The 21,453-nt window shown below is 40.8% G+C and overlaps 2 protein-coding genes across 3 annotated transcripts; both read left to right on the top strand.

Moving 5' to 3' along the window:
- Window positions 1-1,877: 1,877 nt before the first annotated feature.
- kank1b (KN motif and ankyrin repeat domains 1b) lies at window positions 1,878-11,807 on the top strand. The gene is made up of 11 exons (XM_041059037.1): window positions 1,878-1,914; window positions 2,781-5,333; window positions 5,811-5,963; window positions 6,485-6,593; window positions 6,694-6,870; window positions 6,974-7,061; window positions 7,715-7,934; window positions 9,566-9,708; window positions 10,223-10,423; window positions 10,686-10,784; window positions 10,876-11,807. Exons 1-11 carry the CDS (start codon window positions 1,878-1,880, stop codon window positions 10,936-10,938), a joined length of 3,843 nt encoding a protein of 1,280 aa, XP_040914971.1. The 3' UTR covers window positions 10,939-11,807.
- Window positions 11,808-15,711: 3,904 nt separating this feature from the next.
- Window positions 15,712-20,894, top strand: LOC121195655 (probable global transcription activator SNF2L2). 2 transcript variants are annotated; one of them, XM_041059256.1, is made up of 7 exons: window positions 15,712-15,836; window positions 16,065-16,120; window positions 18,046-18,275; window positions 18,372-18,477; window positions 19,375-19,476; window positions 19,630-19,774; window positions 19,956-20,894. In XM_041059256.1, exons 3-7 carry the CDS (start codon window positions 18,079-18,081, stop codon window positions 20,087-20,089), a joined length of 684 nt encoding a protein of 227 aa, XP_040915190.1. In that variant the 5' UTR covers window positions 15,712-15,836; window positions 16,065-16,120; window positions 18,046-18,078; the 3' UTR covers window positions 20,090-20,894. The 2 variants fall into 2 exon arrangements, with proteins under 2 accessions (XP_040915190.1, XP_040915191.1); XM_041059257.1 differs by lacking the exon at window positions 16,065-16,120 and having other exon boundaries at window positions 15,788-15,836.
- Window positions 20,895-21,453: the final 559 nt, after the last annotated feature.

Below are 21,453 nucleotides of genomic sequence, written 5' to 3'. Positions count from 1 at the left end.
TTAAGAAAGCAGTTACTTTGTTCTGCGATTAAGATTTCAGTAGCATTAAAGCAGCTCTGGTGAGGTCTTGAAAAATCTTGCTAATAAAATCTTGAAAATACATAGAATATACACTAGTTTTATTTGGCTTTAGAGTAAATCTCAAATGTCAGATCATAGGAAAGATGTCACATATTTAATGATTTTTTAAATCAGCCTTTTAGAGTTAGAGAAGGTTTGTGATGAGAAAACTTAATTAAAAATGTAAAAAAAAAAAAAAAAAAAAAAAAGTCATAAAAATATCATATTTGATGTAGTTAACCAGTCCTCCGGCCTGCAGAAAGCTGTAAGAAAGCCAGACGGTTCAGAGACAATAAAGACAAAAATCCTGTAGTCTTTATGCGGTGTAATCGATTTTAAAGAAGAAAAGACATCATTAATATTTTACTGAGGACTGTTCATCACCTGACTGACTCCCAGGAGCACCTGCTCTACTTGTTGACAGCTCTAATGCGCATGCACAGTGGCTGTCCTGCTCCTGCAGAGTCAGAACTTGTTTCTTTACAGGAGTGACGACTCACAGTCCTAAACAAAGGTTTGAAAACTGTGAACTATCTTTTGCCATCGCTTTAATATCGACTGATGGCGGTTCGACTTTTCTCAAACGCTAAGGCCACTGTGAGACATTATTTCTAACTTTCACATCACCCGAACATGTTTGCTGTAGGTGTCCGCCTCCTGCACAGGTGAGCGACTCTCATTACACTGTCTGGCCATATCTAACGAAGGCTAACAGGTGAATGCGTACTGACTGTACTGAAAATTTATAACAGAAGAACATGAAACACTCTGTTCACCATAAGATGCTCAGGTAAGATACTGCATCAGTATCATTTCATAGCTTAAGTTTGATTGTGTTTCCCTGCGTGGCCACAAGGCGTCAGGCTGAGGCAACATGCAGCTCTGCTACTGAAATCTCATGTTAAATTTTTATTTTATTGTTTTTTTTAAATCTTCGTCCATCCTCATCTTTCTAACTCATGCATACTTTCTCTGTTAGTTTCTGATTCTGTTTTCAAGCACTTCTTCTGTCTCTTAAATACAAACTTGACTCTTCTCGCCTTCACTGTAACATGAAATCAATCAGACGCAGCATTTTGGGTCACTGTGGCCAGCTGTAAGGACAACTCGGCAAACTTACTGAATTTATTGCCAGAGACCTGATGTCATGTCCCCTTGTTCACACAGAATCCAGATAATGTCTTTAGGTGTCAGTGTGGAGGCTGGGTGATGCCTGATATTGTGGCTACATGCCATTTCTTATATTGACACATATATAACGTTTTGTGTTTGTTTGCTTTTTTGGAATACTGATGCTTTCTGCTGCTAGAACAACCCAAGCTTGCCTTATCTAGCTCATATAATAATAAACACTCATAACCACTTACTATCATGTAACTGACTCTCTGTAAGTGCTAAGTAGGACACTGACAGAACTCGGCCTCTGTGTGTTATTTGTGAGACAGTCTCCACAAAACCTCCTCATGCTGAGAACAGAAGATGCTTACTGATGAGAAAGTGATACGGCAGTGCAATGCGGTGAGTCACTGTTGTGCACTGACGCTTAGCCTTCTGCTCACTGTACTTTTGCAGAATTAACTATAAGATGTCATGGCCAGGTATAGAATTTCCTTTATGTAAGCATTGTAAGGTTAGTTATTATAGCATGCTCAGCCTGGGCTGTGAGAGAGAAAGAGACTGAGTGAGTGATGCCGTAGGACCTTACATGTAAAAGCTAATAATTATGATGTGAAGCATAGTTAACATTTTTCTTTTATTTCCAGATCTGTTTAGAGTTCTAACTGGATGTAAAGGGATTTCTCCATTATTCCTTATTCATGGCTCAAGGCAGTTACATCTTGAGGAATGTGTCAGGTAACTGTTACTATTAATATGATAATTTCTTGAATTTTATACTTTTTTTTTAAACTTTCCACATCTCTGTATGTGTAATTTACAAAATGAATTCGGCCTCTTTGTTTATTTCAGTTTTAAATGAATTTAAGTGAATGAATTTAAACAAATTTAAATAATATTAAGATTGCAAAGAAGGCAAATCTCTGCTACTTTTTGTATACTCACTGGCTGAAATACTTTCATGATTGTCTGTGGTTGAGAAACCCTGCCAAGAGTATGGTTGGGCATTTAGAGGGAGAGTTGCAGAGTAATTATAGAGTGGGTTCAGTCTATGTAGAGAGACATACCATTTGGAGCGAAGCGACTACTGAAAACAGAGTGTCTACACGATTGGTAAATCCTCCTCTGTCCCTCCTCTTCTTGTGAGACAGGCTCAGAGAGATTATAGTCAAAAACATTTTGAGGTGACAGAAGAAAGGCTTTAGACTCGAATAGAAATGGTTGCTGATGAGCGTATAACACCGAGGTAAGGAAAGAAAAAAGAAACTGTCAGGGTAGAAAGTTAATAGCATAGAGACTGTATTCTCCTTAGCATATTGTAGTTTTTTCATGTATGTATATATTTTTGTTGTTGTGAATAGTTAAGAAGATTTCAGATTTTCAGTATAAACAGTGTTGTAAATTTAATGTCTAGTTTTTATAGTTAGCTAAACTTAAACGCTTAATGTATATGAGATTTTCTTGTTTTTTTATCACATGCAATCAGAGGGACATTTGGAGGCATTCCCACATAGTATGTATTTTAGATTTCCCTCTTTCCAGCCCAGCATTTGGACTATTTATTGCTCTACAACTGTAATAAACTATGGCTATTCCACTAAAAGGTCCAAGCTCTGAAGTCTGTGTTCCTGACTACCTTGGGATTGACTTCAGTTATCAGTCGGACGTGGACAGCCTCCAATTTGTGGACAATTTCCAAAAGGGCACCACCATTAAGCGGCTAAGCCTTAAGAGGAGGCCCAGAGTGGCCGTCAATAATGCAGAAAAAACACAGAGTGGTATTTCATCCGGCCAGTGGCATTCTGCAGAATCCTTGTCATTATCTAGCACCAATGACTCAAGACTACTGGGCATGTCTTCTACAACCAGAGGCCGACCACCTCTTCCTCCATCGCATGGTTCGTCCTTGGACAGCAAGGTCTCAAGGAATGAAGGTTCAGCAGTGTCTCAGATGCTTACTGAGTCAAAGCCCCAGCCTGCTGTAAGATCTCATGCTTTACAAAGACAAAGCCCCGTGGTGGAAAAAACCATCATGGACACCCACAAACACTTGGAGCAGGAGGCGACCAGTCAGCCTCCACCTCAGCCCCACCCTCGTCGACGACTGGCCAGCTTCGGAGGAGTAAGCTCTCCTGGGTCACTCTCCCCCTTCACTGGCCTGGGTGCATATAATCAGAACAACAATGGGAACAAGCCTACTGGCACAGGGAGTGACATGCATATCCACCTGAGCTCGTCCCTGGGCAGTAGAGGCAGCACAGGGTGTCTGAGATTAAGCCCACAGAGCTCTGGTAGAACCACTCCCGTTTCAAGTCTCGGCCCCATGCACCTGCAGCACGTCCGTGACCAGATGGTGGTAGCTCTGCAGAAGCTGAAGGAGCTGGAGGAGCAGGTGAAAATTATCCCTATCCTCCAGGTAAAAATCTCTGTCCTGCAGGAGGAAAAGAGGCAACTCGTCTGTCAGCTCAAGAACCAGAGTGACAATGAGGACATGAATGACGTGATCAGGAGGAGAGCTTATAGTATGGACAGATCTGATATTGAGAACAAGGCGAATACTGAGGAGGGACTGAAGAGCACAGTGCGGACTGACCCCACCGACCTCAGGGAGTTCAGGAAACTGGCTGAAGAGATGCAGGCATTGGAAAGAAACATCAAGGGCGGGAATTTGCAAGCATGGCATGGAAAAGGCCATGACAAGGCTATCAAGTCAGTAGCAGTTGGAATTGATAAAGGTACCAACATGTCTAAACCTGCAAAAGAAGACAAATATGTGTACACTGATCAGGTAGAGACAAGGTCCATTGCAACAGAGGTGTCTGAAGTTCATCTTGGAATTTACACAGAACGGGAAGCAGAGCTTGATGCCCAACAAGTAGTAATTGGTGCCCTGAAGGAGAGAATTTCTCAATTAGAAGCAGAATTGAAAGAATCAGCCCTCCAGACAGAGATGAGCCGCCTGAAGCTGGAGCTTCAGGCTGCGGGAGCAAGGAACCGAGCTGATAAAGCGTCTCTTGCTAGGCCATCCACTGTGAGCACAGGTACTGAAGCAAGGCCTCACACCACAAGCCAGGGTGTGGGTAATCACACTGATGTCCAGGATACCAGCACTGGGGAGGCAACAGAGGTGAAGACTGTGGGAGTATCTTGTTGTGGGCCTGAGCTGAAGGATGTTTGCACAGGACCAGATGTACCCATGAGCCACTGGCAGGTCAGAGAGCTAGTCGAAACCAGGGAAAAGGGCGTAGGGATTCAGGTTTTTACAAACACACAAGGAGTCGGGACGGAGATAAAGTTATGTGATGCAGAAACCAACACAGAAATACCAGTGGAGAGTCTGGGGTCTAAGAAGGCAAAGACTAAGTATCATTCAGTGGCTTGTGGGGACTGTTCTGTTGATGTGATCATCTGTGAATCAAAGGAACTGGTTTCTCAAGGTGTGGCCACAGATGCAGTTAGAGGAGTTGATCTGGGAATCATGGCATCACCCCAGACAGCTTCACAGCGTACCAACACTGTATCCAGCTCAGTGTCTCGCTTCACTAACACCAGACATGCCTTCAACACAGACTCCAGCACTAACACTCTCCTCAGTACCCAAGACAAGCACACCAACACTGCTCAGACTGTTACTAGGACTGTGTCTGTCGGGAACAGGGTCAGGGACATCAAATTCAGCCCGGAGACCCGTACAATTGGTGTAGGAACTGCAAATCAGGTAGAAAATGCCTTAAAACTAACACCAGGGACAGTCACCAAGGTAACCCGAGACACCGGGGTTGGGTTCACAAACATTAATGAGAATTTCCTGGTTGGACTGAAAACTCGAAATATGGCCTCAGGACCGTCCCACTTACCTGACCCCATCAAGACAAGAAGTATCGGTGTAGGGGAGGGGAGGATACGGGATTTGTCAGTTTCATCCAGTACACATGGCCAAAGTCTGCAGCAGTCTACACAGTCCCAGTGGGACCCTGAGCTTAACCATTATATAGAGAAGATGCAGAAGCTCCTTGGGGAGCATGGGGACCTGCTCACAGAGGACTGCACTGAGCAGTACAGCAGTCAAGGAAATGACAGCTCCAAGCTGTCCTGCAAAACTAAAGCTGCCGCACAAGGTGGAGCGGAAGTCCATCCTTTAGATTCTCATCCACCAGGTAATAGTGTAGGGATTTATTTAGTTTGAAAGGTTCCCTGTGGAGTTTTTTTTAGGAGCAAACACTTATCAAAAAGCATTGTGTGTATTTGCTGAGGCCTGACAAATATGTTTAATGTATTGTTGCTGATTAAAAAAAAACCCTTTTGAACCTGGTGGTGTTTAAATTGGCTACCAGTCGTGTCTTTTTGCCTTCTTTTGCTGGTTCAACGCTACGTTTCTTGGCATCTTACAGTCACTGTTCTTCAGAGGAATAGCACGACAATAGAGCCTGTGTATGAGATCCATGTGCTTCCAAACAAAACGGGCACCTGCACATCAAAACATTGCGCCACGGCGCCACAATTGGTCAAAAACTCCACTGGGTACCTTTAATGTTTAATTGTTATTATGTAATATACTATACTGTAAACAATATCTGTAATGTCATGTTGGTACGATTCAAAAACTTCACTAACGTCCTCTTTCTTTGCCACAGCTAGCAGAGAGTTTCAGTCTCCGTCTCAGATTTCAGTCAACTCTTCTAAGTGTGACAGAGCAAACCCAGGAATTTGCCACCAGAGTGGTACTGAATCTGAGGTGAAAAGAATGATACAGATGTTAGAACAACAGGCATCCTCAGCTCTGCAAGGTAAACACGTATGTGTTAATATACACTGATCTCAAACAACTGTGTTCCAAGTTCATCTTCATTAGAAACACAGTAAACTTTAGGTGGATAAGAATACTGTCTGTGGGACGTAGTTTAGTTTAAAAATATTCCTTCTCCAGACCACTCCTGAGGCCCAGTTTAAACTTGCGTTAGGTTTAGAGGAAGTGGCTGCCTTTGGCTTGGCAAGATTGACTTTCTGAGGGATACACTTGCAATGTTTGGAATGATATCTGGTTTTGGAAGGCATCTCATACCACATAGCAGTTTGTGGCGGAGAGTCTAAAATTGAACGGCTTCGTTGGAGGAACTGGTGTCAGAATACTTTCTCCTTTAAAAAGAGGCCTTCAAATTGGTAAGAAAGTATTAAGAATCAGGAATATATACTCAGTAAGTCCGGTCAAGATTAACCTGGTGGGTTTGAATCTGTCATTTTATATGTGTTGCGAGTCATAAAACAGACTGCAGAGATTCAGAGTTATTTGCTCCATTGTTGTTTCTAGAGAGGTCAGCCAATTCTGGTGCACTGCGGTCTGTGATGAAGAAGCAGAATGGTGACCAAGGCTGCAGCAGCAACAGGAAGAGCATGAAGTTTATGAGGGTGGCCACAGGGTAACCATCTAATACCTAAACTAATATTTTACTGCTAAACACTTGGAGGTGATATGTTTGCACATTTTCAGTGAATTAACTCTCATTTTTTTGCCCTTAGACTGGACCCCGTGCCATCTGAGCTCTCTGGCAGTGAGAAGGTTAACTCTGAGGAAGTGGAAAAGAGAGTAAACAGAAAGTTCAGAGAAGCTCCTCAAGATGGAACGCAAGCAAGAAAGGGCAGAGGTGGCTCCAACAAGGGATCGAAAGGGTCTGCAAAATCGCACAACCAGCAGAGGTACTGTAGGAGTCTAGAGAGTTTTAAAGCCAGCCTAACTGTTAAGTTTTCCTCTCAAGTCTGCACTTGCTCTCTGTAACCTGTAGCATTCTGTTTATTCTAGGTGTAAGTTAAGTGAAAAGATTTTTTCTTCTTGTCAAGCCTTAAAGATCCACCTGAGTGATGACGCAGCTTTATCCAGCAGGGAATTGGTATGTTTTGTTCACTATATTCAGTGTGAGAGACATTGAAGGTGTGTCTATATATACACACGTGTGTGTCTGCACATTTAATGGCATGCCACTGAATGAGCGTGGGGAGATGCCTGGGCAGGGCGTCTTCAAGTGTGTCATTTAGAAAGAAATGACATCGGACTTAGACACAAAAAGCACAGAAATGTGTCGACTGTAATTTTCTATAAAAACAATTATATTTCTTGGTGATAGAGACTCCTCACTGTCACAATAATTTCATATACAGATACAGAGACAGGAAGTTCAATAGAAGAAGTACATTGAAAAGGACATTCAGGATAGATTCCATAATGAAACTTAAAATACTAAGAAAACACTAAATATTCTATGAGGTTTTTGTTGATGAGATGATGACTGAGTCCTGAGCTTCTTTCTTTATGATGTTGTTTTGGAGATTTTTTTTTATTGTGCTCTTTGTCTGTGTGCTTTCAGTCACATCCCTGTAATTACAACATGTGCCTATCTAGTCAAAGTCAAAATTGCTCTGCGCACTGTGAATTATGGCAGCTTGCAAGGCATTTATGAGGATTCATGATAAAAAAAGATTAAAAAAAAACTTTTTTATTTATCTACACATTCCTCAGTTTTTTATATTCTTGTGTGTCTTGCAGCACGACTGTCTACAAACTCTACAGCAAGAGTGGTTCTCTGTGTCCAGCCACAAGTCAGCTGCTCCTGCCACTGTGGACGACTACTTGTCAGCGTTTCGGGTCATTTCACCCTCAGTACTGCAACACATAGCGAACATGGCTGACGGCAATGGAAACACAGCTCTGCACTACAGTGTGTCTCACTCCAACTTTGGCATTGTCAAGAAATTGCTTGATGCAGGTACAGTAACGCTGACAGGGCACGGAGTGGTAATTGTGCGTTCTTACTTTTTATGTTTTTTGTGTCCCTCCTCGCTGTGAGAATTTATTTTATTTCTCTGCAGTTTGCAATTTCTAGAATAACCAGAAAACAAAAACAAAAAAAAAAGGTTACAGGAAACTTATCCTGCTGGTGCTTTTTAACCCACTGCATTTCAGAAACTACTACAATAGCTGTGGTTTTGAATAGAACACAACAACAATTACATAGCAGGGATAGAAGCAAGGACACAAAGTTTTATAGAGGTGAGTCATCCCGAAAAAAGCAATACAGCACAGAGGCCAGTGAATGCTCTGGTTCAGGGAAGTGTCTGTTGACATTACTGTGCTTCCCAGTAGCCACTAGGGGGCAAAACAAACAGTAGTTCAGTAGAACTCATTATCTGACATCACTGCACAATACAAAAGCAAATTAAAAGAAATACTGCTGAAATGAAACCATGGCTTCTTAAAACAACAGAATAAATAGAATTAATTTTGTTGACTTTTGCATAACCACCCAAGTGAGATGTTTTTTTTACTGTCAAAGCTTTTATGACAAAGTAGACCACGCTTTTAAAAAAAAAGGCACATGTTTGTGTTTTTGCTCATTAAAGTAGTTTTTAAAATACTTTATTGATCCTCAGAGGCTCTGCAGCCGTGCCTGTTTCTGTACTATTCAAATTTGAAATGAAGATGTGCTTTAGAAATCCTCTTTCACTGTTGCAAGTCTTTTCTCCAGCTGTGCATACAAGGTGTTCATAAGGGAACAAATGTTGAGAAACATAATTCAGGGCCAGTCAGTTCAGAGACTTCAATCAATATAAATGGAACAGGCTAATACTGAATAGGTGTAATGGAGGAGATATGTACTTTCTGTCTTTTATCTGAAAGCCTTGCCACAGCTTTCAGAAGAACGCTGGGGCCTACCTCTCTCTCTCTCTCTCTCTCTCTCTCTCTCTCTCTCTCTCTCTCTCTCTTTCTCTCTCCCCCTCTGAGGGCTGTCTCACTCTCTTTCTCTCTGGTTGGTCTAAGGCCAGGCAGAATAGAAACATATAATCAGCAAAAGTGAAAATTTGAATCCTTTGTATCACGGAAATCTATCGAGAAGGCTATTTTCTTTCATCCAAAACCATTTCTGTATTTGAAAGTTAACAAAAAAAATGCACACTGTTTGAAAGAGTGTGTCAAGGTAGTGTGAAGTTTTACATTATGCACTGAGTGTTTCAGTAACTATGTAAAATGTCAGCACTTTCAAAGTACATGCTTTTGAGAACTTTTCATTGCACAGCAGTAATAACACCACAGTTATTTGCAGATACTTTGAACATGGGTAAAATCTTTGCATTATTGCTGCTGAGCAATTATAGTTTGGCTTTTGAAAGTATTGACGTGTTTTCTATGAGTCTACATTTTTTTTATGAGTGACCTTTAACGCAGCTGCATTTTATTTGACATTTTTACTTAGAAAAGGACAGGTTTTTTTGTACAGTATTAACCTTATTAAACTACAGTCAGTGGAGCAGGAAAGAGTTTGCAAGAACTTCAGATAAATAATGACAAACATCTTTTTTCTTCTTTTCTATTCGGGCTGACTGACCACCATCACCACAGAGGTGTGTAACGTCAATCAGCAGAACAAAGCAGGTTACACGCCCATCATGCTGGCTGCTCTTGCTGCTGTGGAAACTCCAGAGGACATGAGGGTTGTGGAGCAGCTCTTCACAAAAGGAGACGTCAATGCCAAGGCCAGCCAGGTGAGTCAGGCTGTTTTCAGGTGATGGTAGTGGATGTAATGTGTATGTCTCTGTGTATTTGTGTGATTAAACAGGAGAAAGAAAGAAAGAGAAGAAAAAACAAAAGTGAAATGTCAGTAGAAGCTGTGGGCCTGTCAACAAACTAGGTCCATAATTTTCTAATAATTTCCCCAGAAGTCTTCGGTAATTTGCTACTAATTGGGGAAAAGATTTACAGAGGAATTTCCCTTTGAAGACCCCCTTCATTTAAACCCGATTAAATATTCATAAATACCCAATAAAATATTCATTCATTCGTTATTAATTTATCATTGGAAACTTTGTTTCTGATATATGTTGAAGTGTATTCTTGCCTGAGGAGAAATTTCATGTTTTGGCTTGTTCCGATCACCTGTCCACTGACAGAGACAAATCACCTGAGGTTATGCGGTCAGTTAATTGGAATGTGAAATGTTTGAAACTCAGCGTCATTAACCCTATTTCCTGCATTTGACTCCTGCCCTTTGCCATCCAGGCCGGTCAGACAGCCCTGATGCTGGCCGTGAGCCATGGCAGGATGGACATGGTGGAGGCACTCCTGGCACAGGGGGCAGAGGTCAATCTCCAGGATGATGAGGGCTCCACTGCGCTGATGTGTGCAAGCGAGCATGGCCATGCTGACATCGTTAAACTGCTGCTGGCACAACCAGACTGTGATGCCACCCTGACCGACAGCGTACGTGACTCATTGCTGGCACTTCGTGCAGTTTCTGTTAGCATGGTGGCTTCAAGCTGAGAAACTGAAACATGACAACTTTATCTCACACATCGAATTACGAAAGCAGACAGTAAACATTTTTTTTAAAAGCCTTTCCAATAAATATGTCAGGGGAACAAAGTTCTGTATAATTAAATATGTACAGTATGATTTTGCCACCTGTAAACGTACAGCAAACTGCAAAACCTCTCATAATGTGTATGGTTTTGTGTGTTTGCAGGATGAAAGCACGGCCCTGTCCATCGCACTGGAGGCAGGACATAATGACATTGCAGTCCTTCTCTATGCTCATGCCAATTTCTCCAAAGGACAGACAGGGGTATGTGGGTCAGCATTTTCACAGCACTTAAACTAATTATATATTCAGGTGGTTGTTTTTAACTTATTATTGTGCATGTGTGTCTTAACAGGCAGCTGCTCGTCATGGTGGAAAGTCTCTCTCCTCCTCTGGTGGTAGAAATATTTGTGAATAATATGATGCTCCAAAATCTGAATGGATTCTTCATTAATCTTATTTATGAGGTGATTCAGTATAAAAGCCCTAATAACAAAAATTTTTTACTGTGTCAGTTTCAACCTTTCTCTGACTGAGTTAGTCGGCCTCTTTCTTTAATAATTATAATTCGCCAGTGACCTATGTTCTAGTATATAATTTGTATAACAAGGCAAAGTGTTTATTATATTATAACGCAGCAGGTAATACATGCAGTGTAGATAATGTTGTATCCTGCAGTCATTTATTACATACATCACTTCAGATTTTCTTTAATCATTTTCATTCTCTTTTTTAAAAATATAATTGTGATATTTTATGAGCACAAAAACAATGAGATATCAAACACCAAGCTGTATGAATAAATATGTAAATTAATATAAAATAAATAGTACATACCTACAAACAGTGGAAAAGTAAGTTAAGGCTATGGAAACTTTGAATATCCATATTTTTATTGTAATGTAAAAGATTTATTTGTATTTATAAGTTGATACTTGTATACTTTGCTGTATCTGTACTGCTTTACTAGAATAATCACGAGAGAAGCATGTTATTACTACATTTAATGTAGTTATGAGTGAAGGAATGTTTCAGCGCTTTGGGAAATACGCTTATTCATTCATTCATGTTTAACAGACAGATTGAAAGAGTGCTATTGATCTTCTCACTTTCTGCAAGAAAGCAAATAAACGTATTTCCAAAAATCTTGAACTACTCCTTTAAGTGGTATGTACATTATCATGCATAGTTGTGACACTGATGAAGGCTCGACAGCTGAATCTTTTCTCCTCTGTGAATAAAGCAACTCCAACGCTCTCTTCAGCATCAGGTGTTGACTGTTAAACATTTCTTTCAGTTGAATTTAAAATAATGTTTAATTATACATTTTTGAATTTAAAATCTATTGTGTTAGTTAATGTCTTTGAACTTAACAGGAAATATGTGGTACGGTACTAGACATTTGACATGGGTCACACATTTATTTTATTCATTTCCTGAAGGGCAATTAAACTTATGGAAAAAACAAGCTCGTGTTTTTTTCTGTGCTGATCAGGGATACCTCAAAATAGATTTTCTTGTTTTTTTTTTTCTCTGTGTTCCTCTCTACTGCTGGATGATACAAATCAACTGAAGCAAAAAACACCTCAAAAAAAGGTAAACAGTCTCTGATGAGTGTGTAAAAGCGTCGCGGGGCTTTTTTTTTTGGATGAATGTTTATAACATTACTCTTATTAGTTCAACAACCAGTTGGAAAAAAAAATCCTGCTGAAGCTTCACTGGGTCATCAACACTTCTTCCCCCCTGTTTCCAGCCTGGCAGTCACTGGTTTGATTCATCCCTTGACACCCAGCTCTCTGATCTCCTCTGAGACAGAAATTACTCTCACCTCGCTATTTCCTCCACCTCATCAGGTATTGTCCTCTGTGTTCGTCCTGTTCTCCACTTGTTCAGCTTTTTTTTTAGTAAACTTTCATCGACTGTTTCATACAAACAGGAAATCTTAAACATCTTTTCAGAAGTCTGATAAAAGACTGCTTTATTGTTAGCCGGTTCTGTGATCTGATTCTTGACTGCCTCCATCTCTGAAACCACAAATTAAATCTGAATTTCAGCTTTGAATAAGCTATGAATCATCTATTCATCTATCAAACATCAGAATAACCTGTGCCTTGTTACAGGTCAGGCTGAGAGTTTATGAGGCAATGTTGGCAATGAATGTGGAACAATAATTCAATTCTGCATCGGCCCTGCAACTGAGAGACCGTCGTTGTTAAATTTTACATAAGAGCACTGATGGTGAATGAATATGTCATAAGCTTTAAATTATAAGAAATCACAGAATAAGACATTGCTCAGTTTTGGAAATTAATTTTTCAGTTAATCATCTGACATCAAATGCATTTTTTTCAAAAATGACAATAACATTACAAAAATATTTTTGACATCAGTGAAACACGCAGTGGCACGCTGGGTCTCGTCCCAGTGTCCTTGTCCTTGTGATTTTGTTTGCTGCATCTACCTGCATGATATACCTTTTTGCCTCTTAACACCCTTAAAAGTGGTGCTTTGGTGCAGAAAGAAAGATGGAAAGCTTCCATAAAAAGACAGGGTAGCTGTACAAAATGATGCTGTCATTCTTCACAGTGGCCTGCCACCACCCCCCCACCCCCGACTCACCCCAGCGTGTCACTGTGTCCCATTACTGCGAGCTTGTGCATGTGTGACTGAGAGCACTCTGAGTCATTTCCCAGCAACAGCAATAAAATACAATGATATACAAGGTCCACCATCAAAATTTGCTGTTGCCATGGTAACAGCGGTTTGGAGCAAGTGGTTCTTGAGAGCATAATACCGACATGATATCTCTGTTTCACTGCTGATCCACTCACTTCACATATTGGCCTGTTACTTAAGCAGGATCTCCACTACACCTTATACCAACTTGGAATATGGTAGATTTTTCATAAAAGCCTCTTTCAAAAGCAGAACAGAAGGAGCGCCCCATTTGTTCTTCATTTTTTAAAACAATGATTAATGTCATATGAGGCTCGCATGCAAGGAAAATGAGCAGGCATAATTTCATGCAGATTAATCGTCCCGTCCGCTGAGCCAAGACGTGCCATCAACAAATAGTGCTGTTTCAGTGTGCACAGTACTCCCGTTTGCACTGCAGTGTGTTGCATGTTCATGTCATCTACTGGCTAATGATTAATTTGCTGGCTGAAGATTTATTATTGCAAGTCTGCAAGTGGCCCAGCCTTTTGGACCACTTGCAGTGCACTGCAGTTTAATAGTTATCTAATGTTCCGCGTTTCAAAATATGTACTTCTTTTCAGCGTGCGACACAGTGCGTCTTCCTGTCCCAGTGAAGCTGATGTGACTCTTTTTGTGACATTTTTGAATATGTCATGACTTAAAACTGAATTCACAAAGGGCTTCACAATAAAGTCCAGTTTAACTCTGCTGTGAAACCTTCAGAAAGTTACATATTAATACAAGAATTCAGTACAGCACACATTCTGTCAACAAACCAGATGTTGATGAAATCATGTTGATGTCAAATTGTTTTAAAAAAAAAAAAAAAGAGTTGAAGAATCATCACTTTGGTTGATTTATGATTTGCTGGAATTTGGTGCAGTGTGATACTGACTGAGTAAATGATGTTTTGGCATTTGGAAAAGACATGATAACACAGTGTGAGGGAGGCTTGTGAGTGTAAGTTTTGGCTTAGCGTGGAAGAGGCCACAGAATGAACTCACTCAACTGCAGTGGCGTAAGAAGTGCTTTGGTCATTTGGTCCAAACATGTAGAGCCCGTAGTGTCATTAAGGAGCCCTGAAAATGTTGATTTAAAGTGGCTATAATCAATATTTTTACAACCACCATGGATCAAATGATTATGTTCTGTGTGAAAGGGGTTGCTCATAACCCACAGAGAATTATAACTTAACTCTGCAGTTCCACCCAGCTCCATGGGGCTTTATAGCTTCTTTCAACCCATTGTTTTAGTTTTCTGTCTCACCACTCTTGCGATCTTGTTTTCAGTCACAGCAGGCAGCTGTTCAGTAAAAAAAAAAAGAAGCTTTAAAGCCCCCCTCCACGCTAACTGCCCATCTCAGCTAAGAGCAGAGTGAATATCGGACTTACTTATTCATCGGGTGGACAGAAACACAACACCAAATGAATGCTCCATTTGTGCAGGATTTGTAAACAGGCAGCTGTTTGTTAACAAGGTGATAATAAAAGGTGTTAATATGTCAGTGTCGTGTTCACAAATTGTTTCTGCTGCCCCCAAGTGGCCAAAAAATCCAACCCTGATTGATTTTTTTGGTGTTGAACTCTCTGTTATAATGTTGAATGTTAGAGATAAGATATCCCTAGGAAAGTTTTCAGGAGTTTTAAAACTGAGAGTTTGTGTCTTTGCGTCAGTGTCTTTTATACAAGTATATTTAAAGTGTTTGCTAAAAGCAACTCAGTCTATAGCCACAGCAAAGCTGTAGGAGTAAGACGTACACTCTGCAAACATTAAGCATGACAAATGGCCCTGGCCAGGAGCTAGAGGACTGACTTAACTACATGGCATGGAAGCACTGCTGTGGATTGCCTGCTGAACTTATGTGCATCATGATTTTCTCTCTGTTTTCCACTAAATTCTAGTCCCGGCAGACTCCCAGCTCCTACAGTTGCCAAGTTTCTACATTATCCAAAAGGACGGTGTTCTATCATTAAAAGTTTGACCTTGTTTGAAGAACATGCAACAGGATCTTCTGTGTCAGTCCTGTTTTCTTGTGTATCCTTAATTTCCTGCGGTGTGAGTTCTAAAGTTGTGTGCTGTTTTCCAGCAGCATTTTGCACAACATGCTGGAAAAAAACACACCCTAATTGATTTACAGAAACCAGATGTGCATGAATATCAGTCCAAACTAGAAAAAGTCCACTGTTTTTACTGCAATTGTTACAGCTCAGTGTTTGCAGAAATATTTTCCTTTGCTGTCTTGGCAGAGGGATTAAGTGTAATCTGAGTCAATATTTATGCATTAATCACCCTGCTGGAATTCTGGGGCTGCACATGCAAACGTGCTCCCACCATGAACCATGAATGTCCGTGTTGCTGCAGGCTGGACTCATGTTTCTAAGATCCCTGCATGAGTTGACATGAAATGGAACGCTCCCTCTAAAATGCATTGCAGAAATAAAAAAAAATAATAATAAAAATAAAAATAAAAATGGACTCGATAACTTTAACAGCAGGGTAGGAAGAGAAAAAAAAACACCCGTCTGGCAACAGTCGATATTAAAAACATGCAGAGGGAGACAAGCTCGGGGCCTTCCAGAGTCAGGAAAAAGACGTCGGAGAGCTGCAGACAGGAGATGGGTATGGCATTTGTATTTTCCCCCAGCCCATTGATTTGTATATGAAAACATAGCGCTTTTATTCTCCCCCCTTCTGGGCTCTGCTTCTGAGTGATCAGCTGATGAAGAGACTAGCAGCTCGCCGCTATGCTGGCTTGCTAATTCTCTCCCCCACAGCTGCAGCCGATCCTGATAGCCAGCCTGCAGATTGCAGTCAGGTAAATACCCTTCTCCATGTCTTTCTTCGCAGGCTCAGGATTCAGCCAGGCTACATCGCATGGGAAGAGAGGAAGAGATGGATAAAACGTGTGTGTGTGTGTGTGTGTGTGAGGGAGAGAGAGAGAATGTGTATGTGTGAGTGTGTGTGTGTGTGTGTGTGTGCGCTCGCGCCAGGGAAAGAGAGCGAGTGTCTCTGTGAGTTTATACGTGTCTGTGTGTGTGTATATGTGTGTGCGTGTGCGTACGTCCGTGTGTGTGTGTGTGTGTGTATGTGCGTGTGAGTGAGAGCAGGGGGAGAGAGGGAGTGTGTAGGTGTGTGTTGTAACAGATGAGAGAGAATCTTTGCCAGATTAGTCAGGGAAGAGGCAGGCTTGTTAGGAGATAGCACAGGCATGGAGCATCATATGCACACACTGACACCCTTCCACTCACACACACACACATACACACATTCACACAGACACACAGTCAATCAGGCAGCTCTCAGCTGTGTTATACATCTTTGAGGATTACCCTCTATCCCTCCAGTATTCCGCTGGAACGATTGCAGCCCCTTAGAGAGAGTAGCGGGGCTTTCAAAGCCTGCATTTGAGCCGAGCGATGATGAGCAGGATTTCTATTGTTGCCGCTCTTGTGTTGTTGTGTCCTCTAACTCAGTTTTTCTGCCATGTCTTTTGCTTGGGAAGTGCAGTGCAGGCATGCGTTTTGATATATATTTTTTTTAACTGGTTCACAACGTTTGCCATCATCAGTCCTGTTTTTATTATTTATTTTTTTAAGGCTTGATAATTGTTGTTATTGTTTTTCTGTGATTATTCTGCACGCTGCTGCTGTTACAGCTCCTCTGACCAGTCTGTGCAAAATGTAATATTTCAGGATGCTTTTATCTTTGTCCTTGACAAATCCATCTTCACAAGTGCATGCTCTATTATATGATGTGAATGCTTGTGTGTGTACTGTATGAGCCTGTATATGATTGATGCATCAATATTCTGTTTGGATTGGAGAGCATGCCTTCTCTATTTCCCCCCTCTTCTCCTCAGCCGGGTTGCCGCTGCTGCTGCTGTTGCTGCTGCTGCTAGAGCTGCTCTTGCTGCATGCATACTCATGTTTCTGGCCTCTAATTGCCTTTGTGGAAAATACTGTGGTTGCTGCAGATATTCGAAAAGGAGCGATGAAATGGTTGAAGATAACACAGGATGCAGCAGGCACCCCTGTTGAAAACCACACACCTAAAATTTTGTTTCCATCTCATTTTTTTGCACGAAGGCAAGTGCAAATGAGGAAAATATGGATTAATATTTATTGCATTATTAGCATTTTTACACTGTGCTTTGGGAGAACTTGTTTTTTTCAAATGTATTCATATCCATTCTGCAATTTAAAAAAAAAAAAATCTGCCTCCCCTCGATTATCATCTGACATCAGAGCCTCCAGATAAAATAATCTGTCCTAAATTTGCAGATACAGCGCAGCAGTTGGGTTTCTCCAGTCCATGCAAATTCAGATGCTATTGTAATAAACAAATAAACCCTCTTTCATTTTAATACAGAACCATACTCTGCAATTCTGAGTGCTTAAACTCCAGCCAGTACTGCTAATTAGATGGAGACTGTGAGTGCTTTAATTTGAGGGTTTCAGACTTCTACTCTATAGCTTGCTGTCTCAAGTGCTTCAGGTTTCTGTCTTTGAAAACATATAGGAGTGTGTAGGAGTTTCTTCAGACTGTCACATAAAAGTCAAAGCAACATTTGAAAAGAAAGGAAATAGAAGAAGTTTGAATGGAAATCAGTCACATTTCTTCTTACCCCCCCTCCTTCTCAATTGTTATTGTCCTTGTAATACTGTATGAAGTATGAACTGATCAACAAAGGGAGAAGGCTACAGGCTTTGTCTTTATAATATATACACCACGTGTTTTTATCATGCAATGTTTCACCCGCCTTACTCTACCCTTATAAGTTTGTTTGAGTTTGTTAGATGTCCCCACCCATCGCTCCCTCTTCCTGCAGCCTGAGGCAGGAGAGAACGGTTCCCTGAGGGACATGGAAGAGGACATCAGTCTGAAGAAGCGCAAAGGCGATCATCATGGAGAGAAAGTGCTGCAGGCCGGGCAGGAGACCGGCGAAAAGGTCAAAAGGAAGCGAGGGCGCCCGCCAGCTGAGAAACTGCCTCCAAATCCACCTGAACTCACCAGAACACTGAACACACTGGTTGATATGGTTATCAACTACAAGGACGGGTGAGGGTGCTCAATAACTTGTGGACCGTGTCATGTATTTAAACAGTGGTTTATTGATGAAAAGAGATTATGTGCTGTATCACACTGTGCTTTCAGGTTGGGTCGACAGATCAGCAAAGGCTTTGTGCAGCTTCCCTCTAAGAAGGAGGTACCTGAGTACTACGAGCTGATCCGAAAGCCTGTGGACTTCAGAAGGATCAGGGTACGTTTCACTGAGCATCACCAGAAATCACATGCAGATGTTATTGTTTCTTATCTACTGAGATAAAATCAAATAAAGGGACTCACACAGATACGTAATATGTCAATAGACACAAAAGTGTTCAAAAGTATTCAAACATTTCTTTTAGTAAATAGTAATTGAGAAGAAGGTATAAATAGTGCTTGGGTTCAGTGTGATGCCAAATAGATAAGATACATGCAAAATGTGTGTCTCCAAAGTTCTTATGATTCATCCTCCGAGGACCATGAATGTTTGTACCAAATTTCATGGTAATCCATCTGATTACTGAGAAATTTCTGTCTGGACCAAAGCGGAGGCCCGACCGACATTGCCATCCCTAGAGTTAGCATGGCTAGAATGAAGACACGCAAACCCCCCCCCAAAAAAGCTATCATCAACAGCTAACCAGACAACACATTTAAATGACACCATCAACAGGTTCGACTCCAAAAATCATAAAACCTGACATGAATCCCAAGCAAGTCTTCATGTAACAAGCTTTGTTAACTACAGAAAACTCGAGTTTGGGATTCAGTAGAACATCAAAGGGCTTAAAGAATAGCTCTCCAAAAGATTAAAAATTGATAAGATCATCTACTCACTCTCATCCCAGTCATCTTACCAGTGAAATACTTGTGTCCACATAACACTGAGGTGGTTTCTTGTCCAAAACATATTACCTAAAATGTCCTAAAAGATGGAACACTCAGTTATTGTGAGTTGTGTGCGTGCAGCCTTGCCTGGGTTTGTATTTTGGGGTTTTGGGATCATGTTTTTGTTTTACCTCATGTGAATACCCTACCTTATTAAACGGTTTATTAAAAGCTTTATTGCGATGGTCACATTAAGGCTTGATACTGACCCTCTGCTTCACAGGAACGCGTGCGTAATCACAAGTACAGAAGTGTGGGGGATTTGGAAAAGGATATTTTCCTCCTGTGTCACAATGCTCAGACTTATAACCTGGAGGGATCTCAGGTGAACCCCGAGGAATTCTTCCACTTCAAAGAAACAAAATCATTTTTCACAGTGCCCATTCTATTATTGTAGTCATAAATGGGTTTGGCTCTTGATGTGACACTGATTATCTGCGTGTGTGTTTGTGCATGTGTCTCTGCTCTACTACTGCAGATCTACGAGGATTCAATTGTCATTAAGTCTGTTTTCGAGAGCGCAAGACAGAGAATTGTCACAGATGAGGAACAGAAAGAGACGGTTAGCACTAGTCACAGTGATAATGGCGGCAGAGCTGAAGACCAGTTTGTTCCATCAGCAGGTGAGAGATGAAAGAGAGAGGCGATCTAATGAAAGCAAAAAGAATATGAGGACGGACACTTCTCTGAGTCAATCTTTAACATTATTGGTATTGTTGGTTGTTGGGATAACTGGAACTTGTGTGTGAAAATTACAAATACAATTTACAGTAGAGTAACCCTTATTTCTCTTTTCATATCCAGTGAAACCATTACCAGTCCAGCTAAAGAAGGGGACTAAAGAGGAAAGAAGCAGAAATACCATGGCCAAGAGGCTGCACAGCGATTTAGACAGTGATGAGGATCTAGAGGATAACACCACAAAAGATGAGGGTTGAGCTGAAAGGCCCTCCAGTTTTTGTATTCTTGTTCATGTCTATTCACTGCCACATACCTTTTCATTGGTTTCTTCATTTTCTAAGCAAAAGAAAGGTCTTTGAAAATAAAACAGGAAGGGCCACTCAAAGAGGGGCACTTATGGAATAATGCTTTTTCATTTAGATGACTCATGCCACTCAAACATGTCTTGCTGCACATAGTGCTGTTCTTTTAATTTAGCTGGTCTTTTACAATGATTATAATTTCTGTTTTATCTGCCTTAGTCCCTGTGATTGCTTCTGCAGATATTATGTAAAACACCAGTTTCACTGACTGTTTTTAATCAATATATTTGATTGTATGAAATGCCTTCATATGTCTTGGAGCATGATTTGTATATCTCTCCTGAAGCTGGCTCCTCCAGAGCAGCACCCACTGATGACGATGTTGATGTGTTCAGGGCTGGAGAATCGAAGCACACAGGAAGGAAAACGAGAGCAAATGAACACTGTGTGTGTGTGTTGAAATCTCTGAATATGAATTTAGAGATTATACATCTTTGATAAAAGAAACTACAGTGAAAGTATAAAGTCAAAGAGACTTGATAAATACTAGTGCTGATAGTATGCCTTTTGTCTTTTTCTGATAATTGATGGAATAAGTTTGGGTCTAATCAAGGGTACTCAAGTTAAACATTTGTATCCCTTGTGCTACAGTATATCAACATATTGTACAGTCTGTGTGAAAAGTAAGTAAAAAGTTAATTGCTTTTCATTTACTCCCCCTACTTATCGGGGAGGATGGAAGACATCATTGTTAAGACAATCCCTGGAAACATGTATCACTTAAACACTTGCAAAATAAATTTTACCAAAAAGTCCCTCTGCTTGTTGATTACTATAAAAGTAGTAGCTGTTGATGTAGGACTCACACTTTCATGAACCGCTCCAAACCAGAACAGGGTGAAATATCATCAAATGACAGGGTTTTAGCAGGTTTAAATTTGAATGTAGAATTTATTAAACACATACTGCACTTTAACCTGTATATTAATGCAGGATTTACTAGCAAGAGTCAGCATTATTCCCTTTTGAGCTTAAATCCTGTATGTGATATGTATTTTCGACAATGGGCCAATAGGTGGTGCAAGAGAACTGTTTAGTCATCTCCATGATTCTGGTTGCTACAAGTGTTGTTTTAAACACGTCAAAGCAACAGTGTCACCTTTCGTTTCTGTCTTGACCCAGATGTTAGCAGCATTTCTTTAATTTATTCTCTATATATTCAAAGGATCACACCACAACCCGAGCCTGGGCCTTATTTGCTAAATAAGGCCCAGGCTCAGCTGTAACCAAAATATTATTTAAATAACTCCCTGAAATAG

Source organism: Toxotes jaculatrix, chromosome 16 (assembly GCF_017976425.1).
Source record: "Toxotes jaculatrix isolate fToxJac2 chromosome 16, fToxJac2.pri, whole genome shotgun sequence".
Classification (NCBI taxonomy): Eukaryota; Metazoa; Chordata; class Actinopteri; family Toxotidae; genus Toxotes; species Toxotes jaculatrix.
The sequence above is the reverse complement of the archived record's forward strand: the minus strand, read 5'-3'. Positions and strand labels throughout refer to the sequence as shown.